Here is a 17,441-nt window from a genome sequence, read left to right on the forward strand (position 1 = left end):
CCTAGCTGTATCAAGAGATCATCATTATCGATTATCTTGAAGAAAGAAGTTTATTAATGCAATGCGGTGGGGTAGCAGAACGCTGGACTGCAACTTTCGATTCCTGCTGGATGTAAATACCAATGGGCCAGAACTTAAATGGACGCCATTAATCTTCTGATATACATTATGAAATAGTTTGCCTAGGAAATATTAGCCAACATATTAGTCAAATTACTTTGTGATGATGAGCGATATTTCTGTTTGACAGAAAAATAGCCATTTATCTGAGATTTAAGAAAAGCAATGTTTTAGGGGAGAATATGAACACCAATATGGAAGGTTGTCAAAGTAGTTTGTCTGTCCATTGAACAAATCAAATGTAGAGAATTGACTGTTTCATCTCTCCATCAAGGAAAAATGGTCTGCATGTTTTAACCTCAGGTCTTAACCTCAGGTCTTAACTGGTCAGGTTGCTATATCTGTTTGTGCTTTATGGGTTGGCTAAAGCGAAAACAGATCAGGCAACCAGGCTACATGTCTACCATCTGCCTTATGAAGATGTTGGTCACAGGTAGCTACATTTTTCCTTTCATGAGAAAGCAGATTCTGATCTGTTAACTGAAAACTGTGATTTCTGTTTTTCTGATTTAATCTCAACTCTGACCATTGCCCATGGGGGCCTATTGTTAGTAAGGGCTCAAATATGGCTGCCATTTACCTATTCAAATGGTATTTTTATATTTTTTGTGATGCAGAATGTTGAGAAAGACACATACATTGTTAATGTTTAATATCGAGTAAGACCGTAGCAGTACAGTGAGTATTTTACATTTGCAGATATATTTTTTTAAACATGCATTGTTCTCATGCCATGCTTGTTATTAAAAATGTTAAAATAAGATATATTTTACATTACTCAGCCTGTTCCCCATATTCTTAGGGACCTCTTTCTCTGCATCGATAACTGTAACCAAAGAACTGTTGAAAGGTTTACACAATAGATTAATAACAGCTACATTATGTCTAAACAACTGACTGAACTACAATTTTACACCTACAACCTAAAAATTGGGCTCGACTTCCTTCAACAGTCTGAAGAACAAAATACCCAGCAGCTTCCTTCTGACAAATCTTAGCAAGACGTGGCATTTGGCGCCAGCTGTGGCTTTTACAAAAGCCTCCAAATGGATTAATCACTGAAGCCATTGAACTGCCTGTGTTTCCATAGACCAGTGATGTATAGGATGCTACATAGCCAATAAATCACACATTCGGGACTGAAGCTGTATATTACGTACAAAAATAGCAAAGCAAGGGTTTTTTTCAATCCTTTGATACATCTCATCTAACTGTGCTAATAGAACATATCTCATGGCCCAGACTAATGTGATCCTCTTGACAGCACAGGCCTGAACAGAGTAGTGTCAGTGTTGATGCACAGTGCTCACATACAGGGGAGGCCACTGGTGCAGAGGACATTTAGCATCACTGGGCACATGCCCTATCTAGTGCTGTCTGATGAAGAGACACAGCAGGCCATCCCACGGCTGCAGCTTACCGTTGTCAGTCTCTCCCTCTCCATCTCTCTCTAGAGATATAAACACATGCACACAACAGCAGAGTGAATTATGCAGTGTGAGTCTGTGTGTATTTACACAGACAGGCTCTGTCCCGTCTCCTGTTCCATGGAGGCCCATGATCTACTGTATGTGTTTATAGAGCGAAGGTGACGTGTAGCTTATTTCAGACCCCACACAGGGCCGTAGAGAGTGCTTCTTGTGCAAACATACCAATAAACATACAAAAACTTTTAACATCTGGACCAAACCTACATGGTAGTTAAGATTGATAGGGCAATGGAACATACTTTCTTTTTGTCTAATGTAAGCTGTTGACATCAACCAAAAAAGGTTCAAGTAATGATGACAATACATTTATGTGAGAGGGACATGCAGAACTTTCTCAAAAACCAGCCCACTCAAATGTTAAATATTCCATTGGCTTTCAACTAAATTGGTTCTGCTTTGTACCTCTGAAAAGACCCAGAATGTAATATTTGAAGGCTCAGGGCTGCATCACTGTGGCAATACTTCCTATCAGTAATAAAACTTCAGTGTTTTCATACCAATGTTAGTCTAATAGCATTTAAAACATTACCTAAGCTTCTTCTGTATACAAACCAAAGGGAAATTGAAAATATCCTAATATTTCATAACCCCTGATCTTGGATCAATGCCATTATGAAGAGATAATGTAAACGTAATGGCGCTCATGACTGGCACTGACTGAGTATGCTGAATAACTTAACCTAATAAAAAATGATCACTCTCACAGGTTGCATAAATCTACACCAGACTAACAAAAACAATGTGCAGTGTCATTGTTCAGCTCAGTTCTCACAGATTGCGTCACGTTATGGCACACACACAAAGATATACATTTCAAATAATCTCAGGACTATTACATTAATGTGCACATATCTCTGGGAAATATTTTCCTCCGCTAAAATGATTCCCTTTTTCATTGGCATGCTTTCAGCTGAAGAAAAATCACAATGCTCTCTTTAAAACATATTCATCTTCTGCCCGGCTCTGATATTACTCTCATTCATCATATCGTGGTAAAACTGCCTCTCCGACAGCTCAGATACATTAAACCTTCCTCATTCTCTAAGCATAGATGAGACTGCGGATCCTCTATGCTAGATATCTCTGTATGTCTATCTTTGACCTATGATGGGATCCCACCACTGGGACTTTGAAGAACATGATAAATGACTACATTCAAGTCCATATCATAGAGAATGATAGAGGCCTCTAGAGACCAAAAGGTAGAATTAGCATCGGCAGCATATTTGAGGGCTTCCACCATGTTAATGTAGTCAACTGGGTGGGACCTCCAACTTCATTGGCTGATCCCTCCTGTTGACCCTGTTGGAGTGATGTCCAACCGGGTCATCAGGAGGGATTAGCCTATCGTGAAGAAAATGTACTACTTAAAAATGAAGATAGCCTCAATGGAGCTGCCCATACCGTCACAGACGCTATAATTGCACAGATACACAGACGAGACCTCTATCTATCTCTATAGTCCATATCTATTCTATCCACATCCTACAACAGAGGCAATGACTACCTCTAAAGGATCAGATAGTTCTGGTCCTGAATAAAGGATCAACTGTTGTCTAACGGTATGTATGCTGAAATTCAAATACTATGTGGGTGCTACTCAAAGAGGAGTGGAGGCATCTAGGTTTCCATATCGAGGCCTCTGGATCCTGCACAGTTATCCATCACGTCCTGAGGGGAACACCTACGTTTGTTGGAACTGTTTTTACTGCAAATAAACGTTACATTTGTGGGGAGGCCAAACCAGGCTGCACCTTTTCTCCAATAGCTGTGCTTGACATCTAGTGGTTGTCAGACAAACATTTTCAGGTTGAACAAAATCTCTTGTTCTCCGTTTTGCAAAAAAAAAGGACAACAAACGTGAGAAATAAGATTATAGAGACTTGAAGTCTGATCTTTATATTGTAGATAGACGATACAAGTTGGCAATGTAAATTGGGAGTGCCCTAAACCAGTTGTTTCTCTACTCTAACACACAAGTAATGCAGTAATTTCAACCAAAAGACAGGATAGAATGAGAAGTCCATGACAATGACAGAGTACAAAAGTTTATGTACCGGTCTGTGTCGGAGAAGGTAGGGTGGTGATGACTGTTCAGAGTCGCATGGCAACAGCTGCCCCCGGCGCCTGCAGCTCCTGGTCCAGGAGGCGGAACAGCATGGCACATTTGTTGCGTTGGGGGGTTTGTCCCAGGGTGTGGTGCAGCCGGGCCTGCAGGTAGTGGACGTCACGGAGACGCTCCTTACAGTCCAGCATGGAGAAGTAGGCTGCAGCCTCGCCCAATGTCTGCACAGCCAGGCCCAAAGCTGGAGGGAGACAACAGGGAGGAAGACTCTGAACGACTCCTGTCTGTGTACTTACATGACAAAGTAATTGTATCCACAAACATGTACATTTCTTTGAGGTAGTTAGTGATATTACGTTTTGGTGTTGGGGATGTGCGGTACCTGCATGCCTCTGGCCGTTGGGCCGGGTCCCAGCCATGGCCATCTGACAGCGGGCTGCCAGCAGCAGAGCTCTGCCCTTATCCATGACCGCTCCATGGGCCAGGATGGGCTCCATCGCCTCATGAAGGACACACAGAGCCTGCTCCGGCACTCCCAGCATCAACTGGACAGGGGGAAGGAGAAGAACACAAACTATTGGAGTTTTTAAATATAAACCAGTATGAATTTCCTTGTTTTGCCTAAATGTGGGAGTTTGCTTTGCATACAGTATGCAATTCCGTCTAAGTTAAAGGGTTTGAAGATGTGTATATCTGAGAATATGTGTGTATGAGTATGTGTAGGGGTTTTATACAGAGTATACAGTGGTGTGTTTGCCATAACAGGGTTAAATATTGCGTGTGTGAGTCTGTTGTGCTGACCTGAGTGAAAGACAGATGAAGGATGGTCTCGGAGACCAGGGCCTGTAGGTGGTGCTGTCTGGCCAGGGCCAGGGCCTGCAGCAGGAGAGGAAGGGCTGTGGCAAAACCTGACGACTCCCAATGTAGCTCAGCTGTGGCCAGCATCACCCTGCACAATGCATACAAACATATCTAAAACACATATCTGATAAACAACCCTTACACCCCAAAAATAGCCTTGACAACTTGATAAACACATTCACACGACATTCAAGGACTCCATCGACAGATATGGAGTCTGGTGTTTCATTTAGAGAGTGCTGGCCTACCTGATGATCATCTCTGTGTACTTGGTCTTCTCACAGTACAGCTGCAGCCTCTGCAGGATACTGTGTGCTTCTGTGGTCCGGTTCAAGGCCTTCAGCACTTGAGCTTTCCTGTTAACACGACAGATATACACATGGGTCGTTCCACGAAAAGAGTGCCTTTTGCATCCCTTTGATATTTTAAATAGAAATTGTGCGCCAATATTGCATTTTAAAAGCCTGTTATATTAAATGAAGTGCCCTTTAATATAGACAACATTCAATAAATGTCCCTCCGTCAACCCTGTGTCACTTCTAGGAAGATTTCAACCCACATATTCCCCAAATTTCTCCAAGTTTCACCATCATTGTAAAGCCCAAATTATTTTGTTACTTTGACAAAGTTATATCGGAAGATTGTTATTTATTTAATGTGATTAGTGATTCATTTAAGCCTGAACCTCATTTTAAGGTCAACCCTGTTACGTGAACTGAACTCTCATTTGAATAAAGGTGAAACTATTCCTTTTTTTTATTTTTATGTAACATCTAATAGTTAAATCATAGCGTAAAAAAGCAGGTGAGCTGGTTCTAATCTTTTTTTTAATGTTCTAGTGTTTTGTGGTAGAAAACTGAGCGGGTCGAGCGTAACACCCATAGATAGACAGGCTCAGTTGCCACTCCTTGTTACACAAAACAAGCTTCCATTCCCCCTGTCACGAGAGGATTTATAGCTGATTTAAGATGAAACCGTCAACCCTGCTACTGCATACCCTGTTACTTTATTTGGCACTTAGTATAGTCCTTTTTTGAGATGGGAAAACATGTTTTTCATGAAGTTGAACATGTGCTCTTCATGACAGAATGTTGAAATTAGGTGAAATCAAGAAGGTTTTTTGGACCAAGTTACACTTCTCAAAAGGCACTGAATTGGTGGAACGACACACATACAGATAGCTACAACACTGGAAGACTGTGTAAAGGTGTTCTCTGTTCTGAGTCAAGACCCTTCCTTACCTATAGAGACCCTCAGTTTTGTTCAAGGCAGCAATGGCTGTGACATGGGGCTCCGCCAAGTGGTATTTCCCATCATTCATAGCTCTGTCAAACTGGATCTTGATGTCACAGAGCATCCACAGCTTGGTGATAGAGAACACAAACCATTATAATTAAGTTAGTTCCCTACAGCCCACTTCATACCAGCCATGTCAGTGACATTGCCTATTATTTGTATTTTACCTTTATTTAACTAGGCAAGTCAGTTAAGAACAAATTCTTATTTACAATGACGGCCTACACCAGCCAAACCCGGACGACGCTGGGCCGATTGTGCGCCGCCCTATGGGACTCCCAATCACGGCTGGTTGCGATACAGCCTGGAATCGAACCAGGTGGTCTGTAGTGACGCCTCAAGCACTGAGATGCAGTGCCTTAGACCGCTGCGCCACTCGAGAGCAATGGTGTTTCTGTTTACTATAGCAATAGGAAAGTGCTAAACATGGGGATTGAGGTCAAGTCTAAAGTTGATGGATAGAGAAGAGTTGGAGTTCAGAATGGCTCACCTTGGCATGTTGGGTGTGAGGTGGAAACTGCTCCTTCAGATGCTTCAGGACCTCAGACACAGCGCCATACAGGCCCTGGAGGGAGAGGGACAGGAACATGTAACTAGCGCAGGCCTCACTAACAGCCTACACAAGTGCACATCTCCTGAGCTGTAATCTGGATCACATCAATGCTTATGAAACGGCCCTGAGTGACTAAACGAGGACCGAGGGAGATGTGATAGTGGGACTGAAGCCGGAGAGACAGAGGTGGGATGAGGTGTACTAACTACAGTACCTGTTCAGCATGCAGCTCAGCCAGGTGGCAGAGGGCCACAGCAAAGGCCTCTGTGTTGTTCTGCTGGACCCCAAAGTTAACCTGCTCCAGGCTATTCATGTTCAGGAGGAGCTGGGCCTGCTGCTGAGCCATGGTGCTGGAAGAACACATACGTACAACAGGACATGACAGAACATGGATGTTGGAGACATGCAGTCAGTGAATATGTGTTGGATGGATTAAATTAGTCAAGACTGGACATCAATAACTGACAGTCACTTTTTTTTTTACTATGCAAGTAAAAAACAGGTTTTATACTGAAAGATAAACTCACTGGTTAGAATTCTGTACAGTGTGGATTCTGATTGTCAGGGAGCATCAGGATGCGTGAAGGAGACCCACCTCTTGCCATACATTCTCCATATGGACGTAGTCTGAGCTAGGCTGATGTCTATAAGCTCTGACAGGCTGTGCTTCCAGTGCAGGATGTCTGTGTCCTTCAGAGCATCCATCAGCTCATGGGCTGTCTTGCCCTGGATCGCCCCCTGCTGGACTAGGGACTGAATGCCCAGAGACGCCAGGTACTGACAAGGAGAGAGAGAGGCTGAAGGTAATGTGAGGCTTAGTAAACACCTGGATCTACTGAACTCCCATAGCCTGACCTCTCAGTTTAAAACATAAGGGCAGATCCATCGTTGCCAGTATAGACTCTCTTCTAGACCCACTCTCCAACTATGTTGATTCATTAATTAAGCCGATTGTGCAAAAACTCCCAGCTTCGTCAAAGATTCTACAGATGTGATTAATAAAATATCAGAACTGATTAATCTCCCTGACAACATCATATTGGCTACATCTGATCTAGAAAGCCTCTACACCAGGGGTGTCAAACGTACGGCCCGCGGGCCGGATCAGGCCGGCAAACGGGTTTAATCCGGCCCGCGAGATGATTTAAAAAAATAATAAGAATAATAATAATAAAAATTTTTTTGGGTAAAGTATAAAAATGCGCTGCAATTTTTCAATAAAATAAACTGCTGTTCCAATTGCGTCCACTGGATGGCGCAATAGCAATTGTGTTAAGCAAGCAAACTGTTTATACCGGGGCAGAGCAAGTAGGTCAAGCACGTGCAGCCAATGAGCTACTTTGTTTTGCCCGCGATATTTATTACGGCTTCTACTTTAACATTACGTGCTTTGGCACCCTCATTGCCCCAATATGTCTCTGTCAAAAAAGAGAAAAGTGGACGCAGAGTGCAGAGTGTTCCAAGAAAAATGGTCATCCTATTTATTCACGGAATTGAATGGGAAAGCTGTATGTTTGGTGTGTTCAGAGCATGTTGCAGTGCTGAAAGAATATAACCTTCGTCGCCACTATGTGAGTCTTCATGCCGACAAATATGACAACTTTCAAGGACAGCGGAGATGAGAGAAGGTGAATGAACTGTTGGCGGGTCTGAAGAAACAGCAGTCTGTGTTTACTCACAGCCGAGACATCAGTGACGCTGCAGTGAAAGCTAGCTACCTCATTGCTAATGAAATCGCAGTGGCTTCAAAACCATTTAGTGAGGGTGAATTTGTAAAAACATGCATGATGAAGGCAGCGGAGATTGTGTGCCCTGAAAAGCGGCAGGCTTTTGCAAATATCAGCCTGACAAGAAACACAGTTGCAGACAGGATTTCCGATCTTTCAGTGGATTTGGACAACCAGTTGAAGCAAAAAGTAAAGTCATTTATTGCGTTTTCGGTTGCAATTGATGAAAGCACGGACATTACAGATGTTGCACAACTGGCCATTTTTTCATCCGCGGAGTTGATGACACATTGACCGTCACCGAGGAGTTCGTGGAGTTGGTGCCGATGACAGATACAACGACAGCAGCTGATATTTTTACCGCACTCGTCGGCGCGCTGGACAGGGTCGGAGTGGACTGGTCCCGCGCTGTCAGCCTGGCTACAGATGGTGCGCCCTCAATGATCGGGAAAAAAGCAGGCGTTGTGACAAAGTTCAGAGAGAAAGTGCAATCTGCAAATGGAGGACGTGATTTTTTGACTTTTCACTGTATTTTGCACCAGGAGGCTTTGTGTTGCAAGTCATTAAAGATGGATAACGTCATGAAGGTGGTCATCCAAACTGTTAATTTCATCCGATCCAGAAGCCTGAATCACCGTCAGTTTGACAGCCTTCTCAGAGAGAAAGACCACATCTATGGCCTGCCATACCACACTGAGGTAAGATGGTTAAGCCGAGGTGCTGTGCTGAGGCGTTTCTTTGATTTACGAGAAGAAATTGAACAGTTCATGGAAGAAAAGGGCAAACCAGTGTTAGAATTTCATTCCGCAGATGGAATGCCGGACCTTGCATTTATGGTGGATGTTACAGAGCACCTGAATAACTTGAACAAACAGCTGCAAGGGCGCAACAAAGTTGTCACGCAGTATTATGACAGCATACGTTCTTTCAAGTTGAAGCTGTCATTGTGGGAGACGCAACTTGCCGGTGGTGATGCAGCTCACTTCCCCTGTCTGAAGAATGTGTGCGCGACCCAACATGTGGCAGACATGAAGCGGTTCAAAGATAAAATAACGGGACTGTTACGGGAGTTTGAGCAACGCTTTCAGATTTATGTTTATATGTTTTTATGTTGATGTGCTATTGTTTTTAATTGATTTTATTGTATTTGTATATTTAACCTATTCTTGACTCTGTGGTTCTTGCACTTGTTTGGGGAACAGGATTTCATTATTTTTATCTACATTTCTGCCTGAGAAATGACACCCTGATATAGTTCTGTGATCTGTGAAACAGTTCTGTTAATCACTGAGGCATTGTGTGTTTGTGTGTTCTTTTTCTTTAGAATTTTCAAATAAACTTGACGTGTTTTATGATTAATAGTGATGTTGTGCTTGTACTATTTTGGACACACTGTCCTCAGGCTCCAGCTTTATGTTGTATGTTGATCGTATTAAAACAAAGAAAACAATCTGAAGTTGTTGTTTTTAAGTTATATATACCATGGTTTTTCCGGTCCGGCCCACTTGGGAATAGATTTTCCTCCATGTGGCCCCTGAGCTAAAATGAGTTTGACACCCCTGCTCTACACGAATATCTCTCATGAAAAAGGCCTAGATGCACTGGGATATTACCTACAGGACCGTGATGGAGAAATGTCACCACCTAGTGAATTCCTCTGTGAACAGCTTCTCTAGTTCTCAAGTTCAACTATACTGAACAAAAATATAAAAACGCAACATGCAACAATTTCAACGATTTTACAGAGTTACAGTTCATATAAGGAAATCAGTCAATTGAAATAAATAAATTAGGCCCTAATCTATGGATTTCACATGACTGGGCAGGGGTGCAGCCATGAGTGGTCCTTGGAGGGCATAGGTCCACCCACTGGCAGCCAGGCCCACCCACTGGGGAGCCAGGCACAGCCAATCAGAATGAGTTTTTCCCCACAAAAGGGCTTTATTACAGACAGAAATACTCCTCAGCACCCCCCCTCAGACGATCCCGCAGGTGAAGAAGCCAGATGTGGAGGTCCTGGGCTGCCGTGGTTACACGTGGTCTGCGGTTTTGTGAGGCCGGTTGGACGTACTGCCAAATTCTCTAAAACGACGTGGGAGGCAGCTTATGATAGAGAAGTGAACATTCAATTATCTGGCAACAGATCTGGAGGACATTCCTGCAGTCAGCATGCCAATGGCATTCTCCTTCAAAACTTGAGACATCTGTGGCATTGTGTTGTGTGACAAAACTGCACATTTTAAAGAGGCCTTTTATTGTCCCCTGTACAAGGTGCACCTGTGTAATGATCATGCTATTTAATCAGCTTATTGATATGCCACACCTGTCAGGTGGATGGATTATATAGGCTAAGGAGAAACGCTCACTAACAGGGATGTTAACAAATTTGTGCACAAAATCTGAGAGAAATACGTTTTTTTGTGCGAACTGACAATTTCTGGGATTTTCTATTTCAGTACAAAAGCTGAAGAACATGCGCACATCCAGGTACTTTCTGCAGGTGCTGGAGTTGTAGGTGAACTCATGGAAAATCAAAAGCAAAACACTGCACACTGCTTCTCATGCTCTCAGGTGATCAGGACGCCTGATGAAGACCTAAAGCATGAGCAGCAGTGTGCGGCGTTTTCCTTTCTATTTTAAATGTTTTATTTCAGCTCATGAAACATGGGACCAACACTTCACATGTTGCGTTTCTCTTTTAGTTCAGTGTAAATTCACGCCCAAAGCCTTTATGATTAAAAACATAGTGATGAAGCACTGGCATATGCTCACCTCAGACCCGGGCACTCAGCCAGGAATTCAAGAACCCCCCCCCCCCCTTATTAATCTACAAACGGGGCCCCAGTCTTCGCAGTAGACTAGTCCGAGCCAGCGTCTACAGGGTTTCTAAACAACCCTCCTTACTCCCCTGAGAGATATAAATTACCCCTGTGGCAAATGGTGCTCAGTGCAACATCACCAAAAAAGAACAGTTCCGACACCCTAGGTCTGGAAAAATATAGTGTTAAAGGCATGATCACATGCAACACAAAACGTGATTTACATCCTACGCTGTGTTTGTGATAACATGTACATGGGCAAGACATACAGAAGCTTGAAACAGAGAACAAGTGAACATAAGACTTCTTCTATAAGACGCAAGGATGAAAATTACTCTGTTGCGTTTCACTTTATCCAGTGCGCCTTCTCTACAATTCCAGGGTATTGAGAAAGTGGAAGTGTCACCAAGAGGAGGAGCTAATGACCATAACCTCTGCTAGAGAGAACTCCTCTGGATTCATACTTTAGGCACCCTACAGCCGTTAGGACTTTATGAGGATTTTGATGAGGGTCATGTTGTAATTCCTATTGTCATCATCTTAGCTTCACACACACCCTCCCTGGTATTAGGGTGTCCTGTATTCATGATGGCCCTAGTGGCTGATACTTCCCCAACAGGTTACCTTAACTTTTATCTAGTTTTGTCTAGATTTCTCCTGGTTCTACATATGCACAGTGCATTCGGAAAGTATTCAGACCCATTCCCCTTTTCCACATTTTGTTTCGTTACAGCCTTGTTCTAAAATTGACTAAAATAAATCCCTAAAATCTACACACAATACCCCATAATGACAAAGTGAAAACAGGTTTTTAGAAATGTTTGCAAATTTATAAAAAATTATAAACGGAAATATCTTATTTACATAAGTATTCAGACCCTTTGCTATGAGACTCGAAATTGAGCTCAGGTGCATCCTGTTTCCATTGATCATCCTTGAGATGTTTCTACAACTTGATTGGAGTCCACCTGTGGTAAATTCAATTGATTGGACATAATTTGGAAAGGCACACACCTGTCTATATAAGGTCCCATAGTTGACAGTGCATGTCAGAGCAAAAACCAAGCCATGAGGTCGAAGGAATTTTCCGTAGAGCTCTGAGACAGGATTGTGTCGAGGCACAGATCTGGGGAAGAGTACCAAAAAATATCTGCAGCATTGAAGGTCCCCAGGAACACAGTGGCCTCCATCATTCTTAAATGGAAGAAGTTTAGAACCACCAAGACTCTTCCTAGAGCTGGCTGCTCGGCCAAACTGAGCAATCGGGGGAGAAGGGCCTTGGTCAGGGAGGTGACCAAGAACCCGATGGTCACTGACAGAGCTCCAGTGTTCCTCTGTGGAGATGGGAGAACCTTCCAGAAGGACAACCATCTCTGCAGCACTCCACCAATCAGGCCTTTATGGTAGAGTGGCCAGATGGAAGCCACTCCTCAGTAAAAGGCACATGACAGCCCGCTTGGAGTTTGCCAAAAGGCACCTAAAGGATTCTCGGACTATGAGAAACAACATTCTCTGGTCTGATGAAACCAAGATTGAACTCTTTGGCCTGAATGCCAAGCGTCACGTCTGGAGGAAACCTGGCACCATCCCTACGGTGAAGCATGGTGGTGGCAGCATCATGCTGTGGGGATGTTTTTTAGCGGTAGGGACTGGGAGACTAGTCAGGATCGAGGGAAAGATGAACGGAGCAAAGTACAGAAATATCCTTGATGAAAACCTGCTCAGGACCTCAGACTGGGGTGAAGGTTCACCTTCCAACAGGACAACGACCCTAAGCACACAGCCAAGACAACACAGGCGTGGCTTCGGGACAAGTCTCAATGTCCTTGAGTGGCCCAGCCAGAGCCCGGACATGAACCCAATCAAACATCTAAGGAGAGACCTGGAAATAGCTGTGCAGTGACGCTCCCCATCCAACTTGACAGAGCTTGAGCGGATCTGCAGAGAAGAATGGGAGAAACTGCCCAAATACAGGTGTGCCAAGCTTGCAGTGTCATACCCAAGAAGACTCAAGGCTATAATCACTGCCAAAGGAGATTCAACAAAGTACTGAGTAAAGGGTCTGAATACTTATGTAAATGTAACTTCTGTTTTAATGTTTTTAGAAATTTGCTAAAAATTCTAAAAACTTGTTTTTGCTTTGTCGTTATGGGATATTGTGTGTAGATTGATTAGGGTAAAAAACTATTTAATCAATTTTAAAATAAGGCTGTAACATAAAATGTGGAAAAAGTCAAGGGGTCTGAATACTTTCCGAATACACTGTATATAGCGATGTATATGTTTTCCTTTTCTTTCCTTTTAAAGTTTTTCGGCTTTATTGCTCTCTCTTTGAGGGTATGGGTTCCTTATGACAACACCACATTCCCTGTGTACATGCGTTTTTGTTAGAGTAGAAATACATCTATAACATGTTCTGTTCTATCCTGTATTGCTATCTGATATGAGAACTTGTGGCCCTTGTGGGTACTTTAGATTACCACAGGTGTCTGCAATTACCTCTGGCTCGCTGTGTGGCATTATCTGTCCCACTATTGTTTGTGGAGATATGTTCTGATGAATGTCGACTGACCGAAAGCTCAGCTATAATTTAAATAAATTAACATCTGGCTGGAAGTGTGCGGAGACTTATTCCTGTTTTGCCTTTTGCCTCCACCACCTTCACAAATCAGCTTTGGGTGTGCGGTAGATTCTGCCTATTATCTGAATGTATTGCATAAAACGGTACGAGAACCTGGAGTGCTCCAGTCTTCTCTGCACGGTCATGCTATTCTTACCGGTAGACAGAAGTGGGCAGCCATTTTCACAGAGTCCTCAGTTAGCACAGAACTGTCAGATCCTTTCATCTGTTCCAGCGTATAAAGCCAACTCTGAAAGAGATACAAAGACATTCATAGATGATTACACAGGTACAGTATTGGTGCTGAGAAAGTGATACAAGGTATAGACACGGACCAACCTTGACCACCCATATTGTGTAAATACTGTATGTAGAGCATAACACAAAAGGAAAAGCTCCTACCAGGCAATGCTGCAGGCAAACGTGATCATTGGACTCCTGGGCGATTCGGATAGCTTCCTGTAGAGCCAGGTCAGCCTGTTGACTAAGTCAAGAGTTGGAGTTGATTTTTATTTTGACATGAATCAATATTGCATAAATAAATTGCAACTTAAATTGACACAAACTTTCCCCACCACTACTCACTAGTGCCCAAAGCGACAGTGCAGTGCTGCCAGGTTGAGGGCAGCGTAGCGGAGACTTCTCCCGTATCCTTCGTCCCCGTTGCTCTTTCCCTCGCTTCCCGACAGGATGAGGCGGTCAAAGTAATGTAACAGACTGTGGGTGGAGATGAAGATGTCCTGGACTCGCATGCTGTTCAGGTAGCTCAGGTAATGCTGCAGAGACACAAAACACACAACAGCTGCCTCAAGCACAATCAGGTTGACCGGAAATCACTGAAAAACTCACTTTCTGTTCAAGACATATTTTATGTCATGTTTGTTTGGGTGAGTCCATATTATATGATAGTAGAGCCTCACCGCCTCAGCAAAGTCAGGGTTGAACTTGAGCATGTTGTTCAGCTCGTCCTGCAGGGCAGCTGGCTTCAGGGCTTTGTTCTCATCATTCTTTAGAAGGTACGCCTGTCTAGCAAGAAAGTACTCTGCTTGCTTCTGCGAGAGTGGGCCTCTGCTCGGGGCATCCTCATTTCTATAGAACAAAAGGTAGCAAATAAGGAAAAAGAGAAATGTGCAAAGGATAAGCTGATGACCATCACACTGATGAGAATGATTACTACATGTCATCATGCCTGGTGTTCAACCTTCCCAAGTTCTCCCATGTCACCCCGCTCCTCCGCACACTCCACTGGCTTCCAGTCGAAGCTTGCATCCACTACAAGACCCTGGTGCTTGCCTACAGAGTAGCAAGGGGAACTGCTCCTTCCTACCTTCAGGCCATCCTCAAACCCTACACCCCAACCCGAGCACTCCGCTCTGCAACCTCTGGTCTCTTGGCTGTTCCACCCCTACGGGGGTCAGCTCCCGCTCAGCCCAGTCAAAGCGCTTCTCTTCCTGGCACCCCAATGGTGGAACCAGCTTCCCCCTGAAGCTAAGACAGCAGAGTCCCTGCCCATCTTCCGAAAACATTTGAAACCCTACCTCTTCAAAGAGTTGTAAATTGTAAGTAGCTCTGGATAAGGGCGTCTGCTAAATTACTAAAATGTAATCAATACTAACACAGTACTCCCTCTACAACCACCTCTGCTTTTACTTATACAAGGGAATTATACAAACCTTAGCTCAGACTCATGCAGCGGTGCAGTGTCCAGCTCCTCCTTCTCCATCCTCTCCCCTACTGTGTCCTCTGTGCTGGTGAGGTCCATGTCAGAGTCATCTGCAGGCAGCCCCACCTGGACATCACCAGGCTGGGCGTAGTGACTGTGGTAGTACTGCTGCAGGGCTTTGTACAGTTTGTACACCTGGCTGAAAGACAGCTTGTTGTAGGCCAGGAGCATGTGTCTCATGAACAGGCCTGAGAAAACATAAAGAAGACAAGATCATGTGCCATAAATTCTAAGGAAAATCATACAGCACCGCTCTCTAACTAAACACGATGCTCAGTTGATCCAACCTTTGGACTTTTGAATCAAATGATGCATACGATTACTCACCAACAACACTGGTCTTATACGCCTCAGAATCAATAGCGCTGAAAGGAGTGGGGAGGGTGGCAAAGAAATATTCCATGTCCTTCAGCTCTCCATCAGCCATTTCTTGTAACCTGTGAAGAGAAAATGTGTGTGGTGAAAGAGCAGATAACATGCAGCACTGACCTCTTACACTAAACATAGGCCTAGGCCACAGCAATTGAGTCAAGGACTCGTCCATACCGGAGTTTCACAGCAAATGCTGTTTGAGGGCAACATTCTTCCACAGTCTTCAGGAATTGGCCAAGAGTCAAGTCTGGACCCTGATAGACAGACAAACCTTTGATAAAGAAAAGCAAGCAATTGACAGTTGAAAGTATAAGTTGTAATGTGATCAATAGATATTCCAACCTGTTGTAGAGGCAGGATGAGTTTGTTCAAGCGCCTTCTTTCCTGAAGAGCAATTGGTTTTGACGTGGTCATCTCATAGAGCAAGGCCAGAACGGAGATTTTATACGGAGTCACCCAATCTTTGATGCCAAAGACATTGGCATGGACCACCCCATTTGTCATCATTGGGTTGAAATACAAACTTTCATGTACGCTTGCCATTGTTTAAATTGGAAAGTTAACTCGCTAGCTAGCTTGCTAAATATTATAAAGTTACATTTCAACTGCGTTGTATGAAGCCAAATAATCAAGAAAAACATGCAACAATTCGCAAACCATGTTATCGAGCTAGCTAACGTTAGCTAGGCTGACTTCCTTGCTAGCTAAACACGCTAGCTTGCTAACTACTTGAGAGACTACCTAACTATCTTATATTTTTGTGAGCTACTTTTTTGACAAGTTGACTTATGCAATTTATAGTCTGCCACATAAGGCAATATTGACAGTAGTATTTTGGTAGCTAGCTGTATGGATTTTAAAACATGTTTACTTTTACCACCCCGTCAGTTTTGCTTCAAACTGCCCTCCTTCTGTCCCTCTCTAATGACGTTGCTACATGGCCACGCCTCTAGATGTCAGTACATAGAGTGGATCGATTGGTCCTATCAGCACAACAAGAAACTCCCATTCATTTATTTTCTACTACATTTGACATTATTTTAATATGATGGATATCGTCTTCTCCATGATATTTTAGATTTGCCATAGTACCATCATTTCCCTTCATGTAGGTCAGGCCTACTTATTCATGTTAATGTCCCAATTGTACATATCCCATTTTTAAACATAGTTCACACAATTTATACTTAACTCTTGATATATTTGTTTTCTTTTTATTAACAAACAACAAACATCAACAAACAAAAGAGGAATAGTCACATACAAAAAAACATACATAAAACCTTTTAAATTGCCAGAAATCCTACACAAACAAATCGTATTCATTAATAATACTAGAGGTTTTAATTGCCTTTTAGTTTTTTAAGTTGTGCCATATTGTTTAAATTCCTTTATAAAGTGAAAGAAGTCCGGTTTTAAAATCAGACCATTTGCATTTTATGATATGACATTTACTTATTATTATTATTAGCTGTTGAATTAAATATACTACATCCTTATCAATATCATAATTTCTGAAATAAATCATTATATCAAAACCATTCAATTGTATAACATGTTATGTTTTCTTTGTATGTCAATCCCAAAAATTATACTATAAATACAGGTAAAAAAAACATGTGAAAAATGGTCTCCATTCTATAGAAATCACAAATATAATCAATATTCAGCTTGAATCTTTCCTAAACATGTTTCACGGGATAAATTATTTGTTAACATTTTAAATGAAACTTCCTTTACCTTGTTACTGATACAATATTTGTTAGGAATCTTCCATGCTTTTCCCCTTACAGTA

General features: G+C 42.8%; 1 protein-coding gene across 2 annotated transcripts; it reads right to left on the minus strand.

The window, feature by feature from the left end:
- Positions 1–756: 756 nt before the first annotated feature.
- On the minus strand, positions 757–16,575 carry LOC311144779 (anaphase-promoting complex subunit 5-like). 2 transcript variants are annotated; one of them, XM_084180891.1, is made up of 17 exons: positions 15,989–16,569; positions 15,821–15,900; positions 15,602–15,711; positions 15,225–15,462; positions 14,472–14,640; positions 14,137–14,327; positions 13,954–14,035; positions 13,709–13,801; positions 6,981–7,162; positions 6,600–6,735; positions 6,323–6,397; positions 5,778–5,899; positions 4,785–4,892; positions 4,477–4,624; positions 4,058–4,220; positions 3,668–3,916; positions 757–1,570 (listed from the first exon to the last, which is right to left on the minus strand). In XM_084180891.1, exons 1-16 carry the CDS (start codon positions 16,187–16,189, stop codon positions 3,705–3,707), a joined length of 2,310 nt encoding a protein of 769 aa, XP_084037017.1. In that variant the 5' UTR covers positions 16,190–16,569; the 3' UTR covers positions 757–1,570; positions 3,668–3,704. The 2 variants fall into 2 exon arrangements, with proteins under 2 accessions (XP_084037017.1, XP_084037018.1); XM_084180892.1 differs by lacking the exon at positions 757–1,570 and having other exon boundaries at positions 3,479–3,916; positions 15,989–16,575.
- Positions 16,576–17,441: the final 866 nt, after the last annotated feature.

The sequence above is a fragment of the Coregonus lavaretus genome, assembly GCF_964263955.1.
Source record: "Coregonus lavaretus genome assembly, chromosome: 17".
Taxonomy (NCBI): domain Eukaryota; kingdom Metazoa; phylum Chordata; class Actinopteri; order Salmoniformes; family Salmonidae; genus Coregonus; species Coregonus lavaretus.

What these genes read in the sequence shown, in the direction of transcription:
- LOC311144779 (XM_084180891.1), bottom strand. Translation starts at nt 16,189, where the DNA reads ATGGCAAGCGTACATGAAAGTTTGTATTTCAACCCAATGATGACAAAT. An exon ending in GTATAAGACCAGTGTTGTTG is followed by an intron (nt 15,463 to 15,601) that starts GTGAGTAATCGT and finishes ATGTTTTCTCAG; the next exon opens with GCCTGTTCATGAGACACATG. An exon ending in CTGAGCTGCATGCTGAACAG is followed by an intron (nt 6,398 to 6,599) that starts GTACTGTAGTTA and finishes CTCTCCCTCCAG; the next exon opens with GGCCTGTATGGCGCTGTGTC.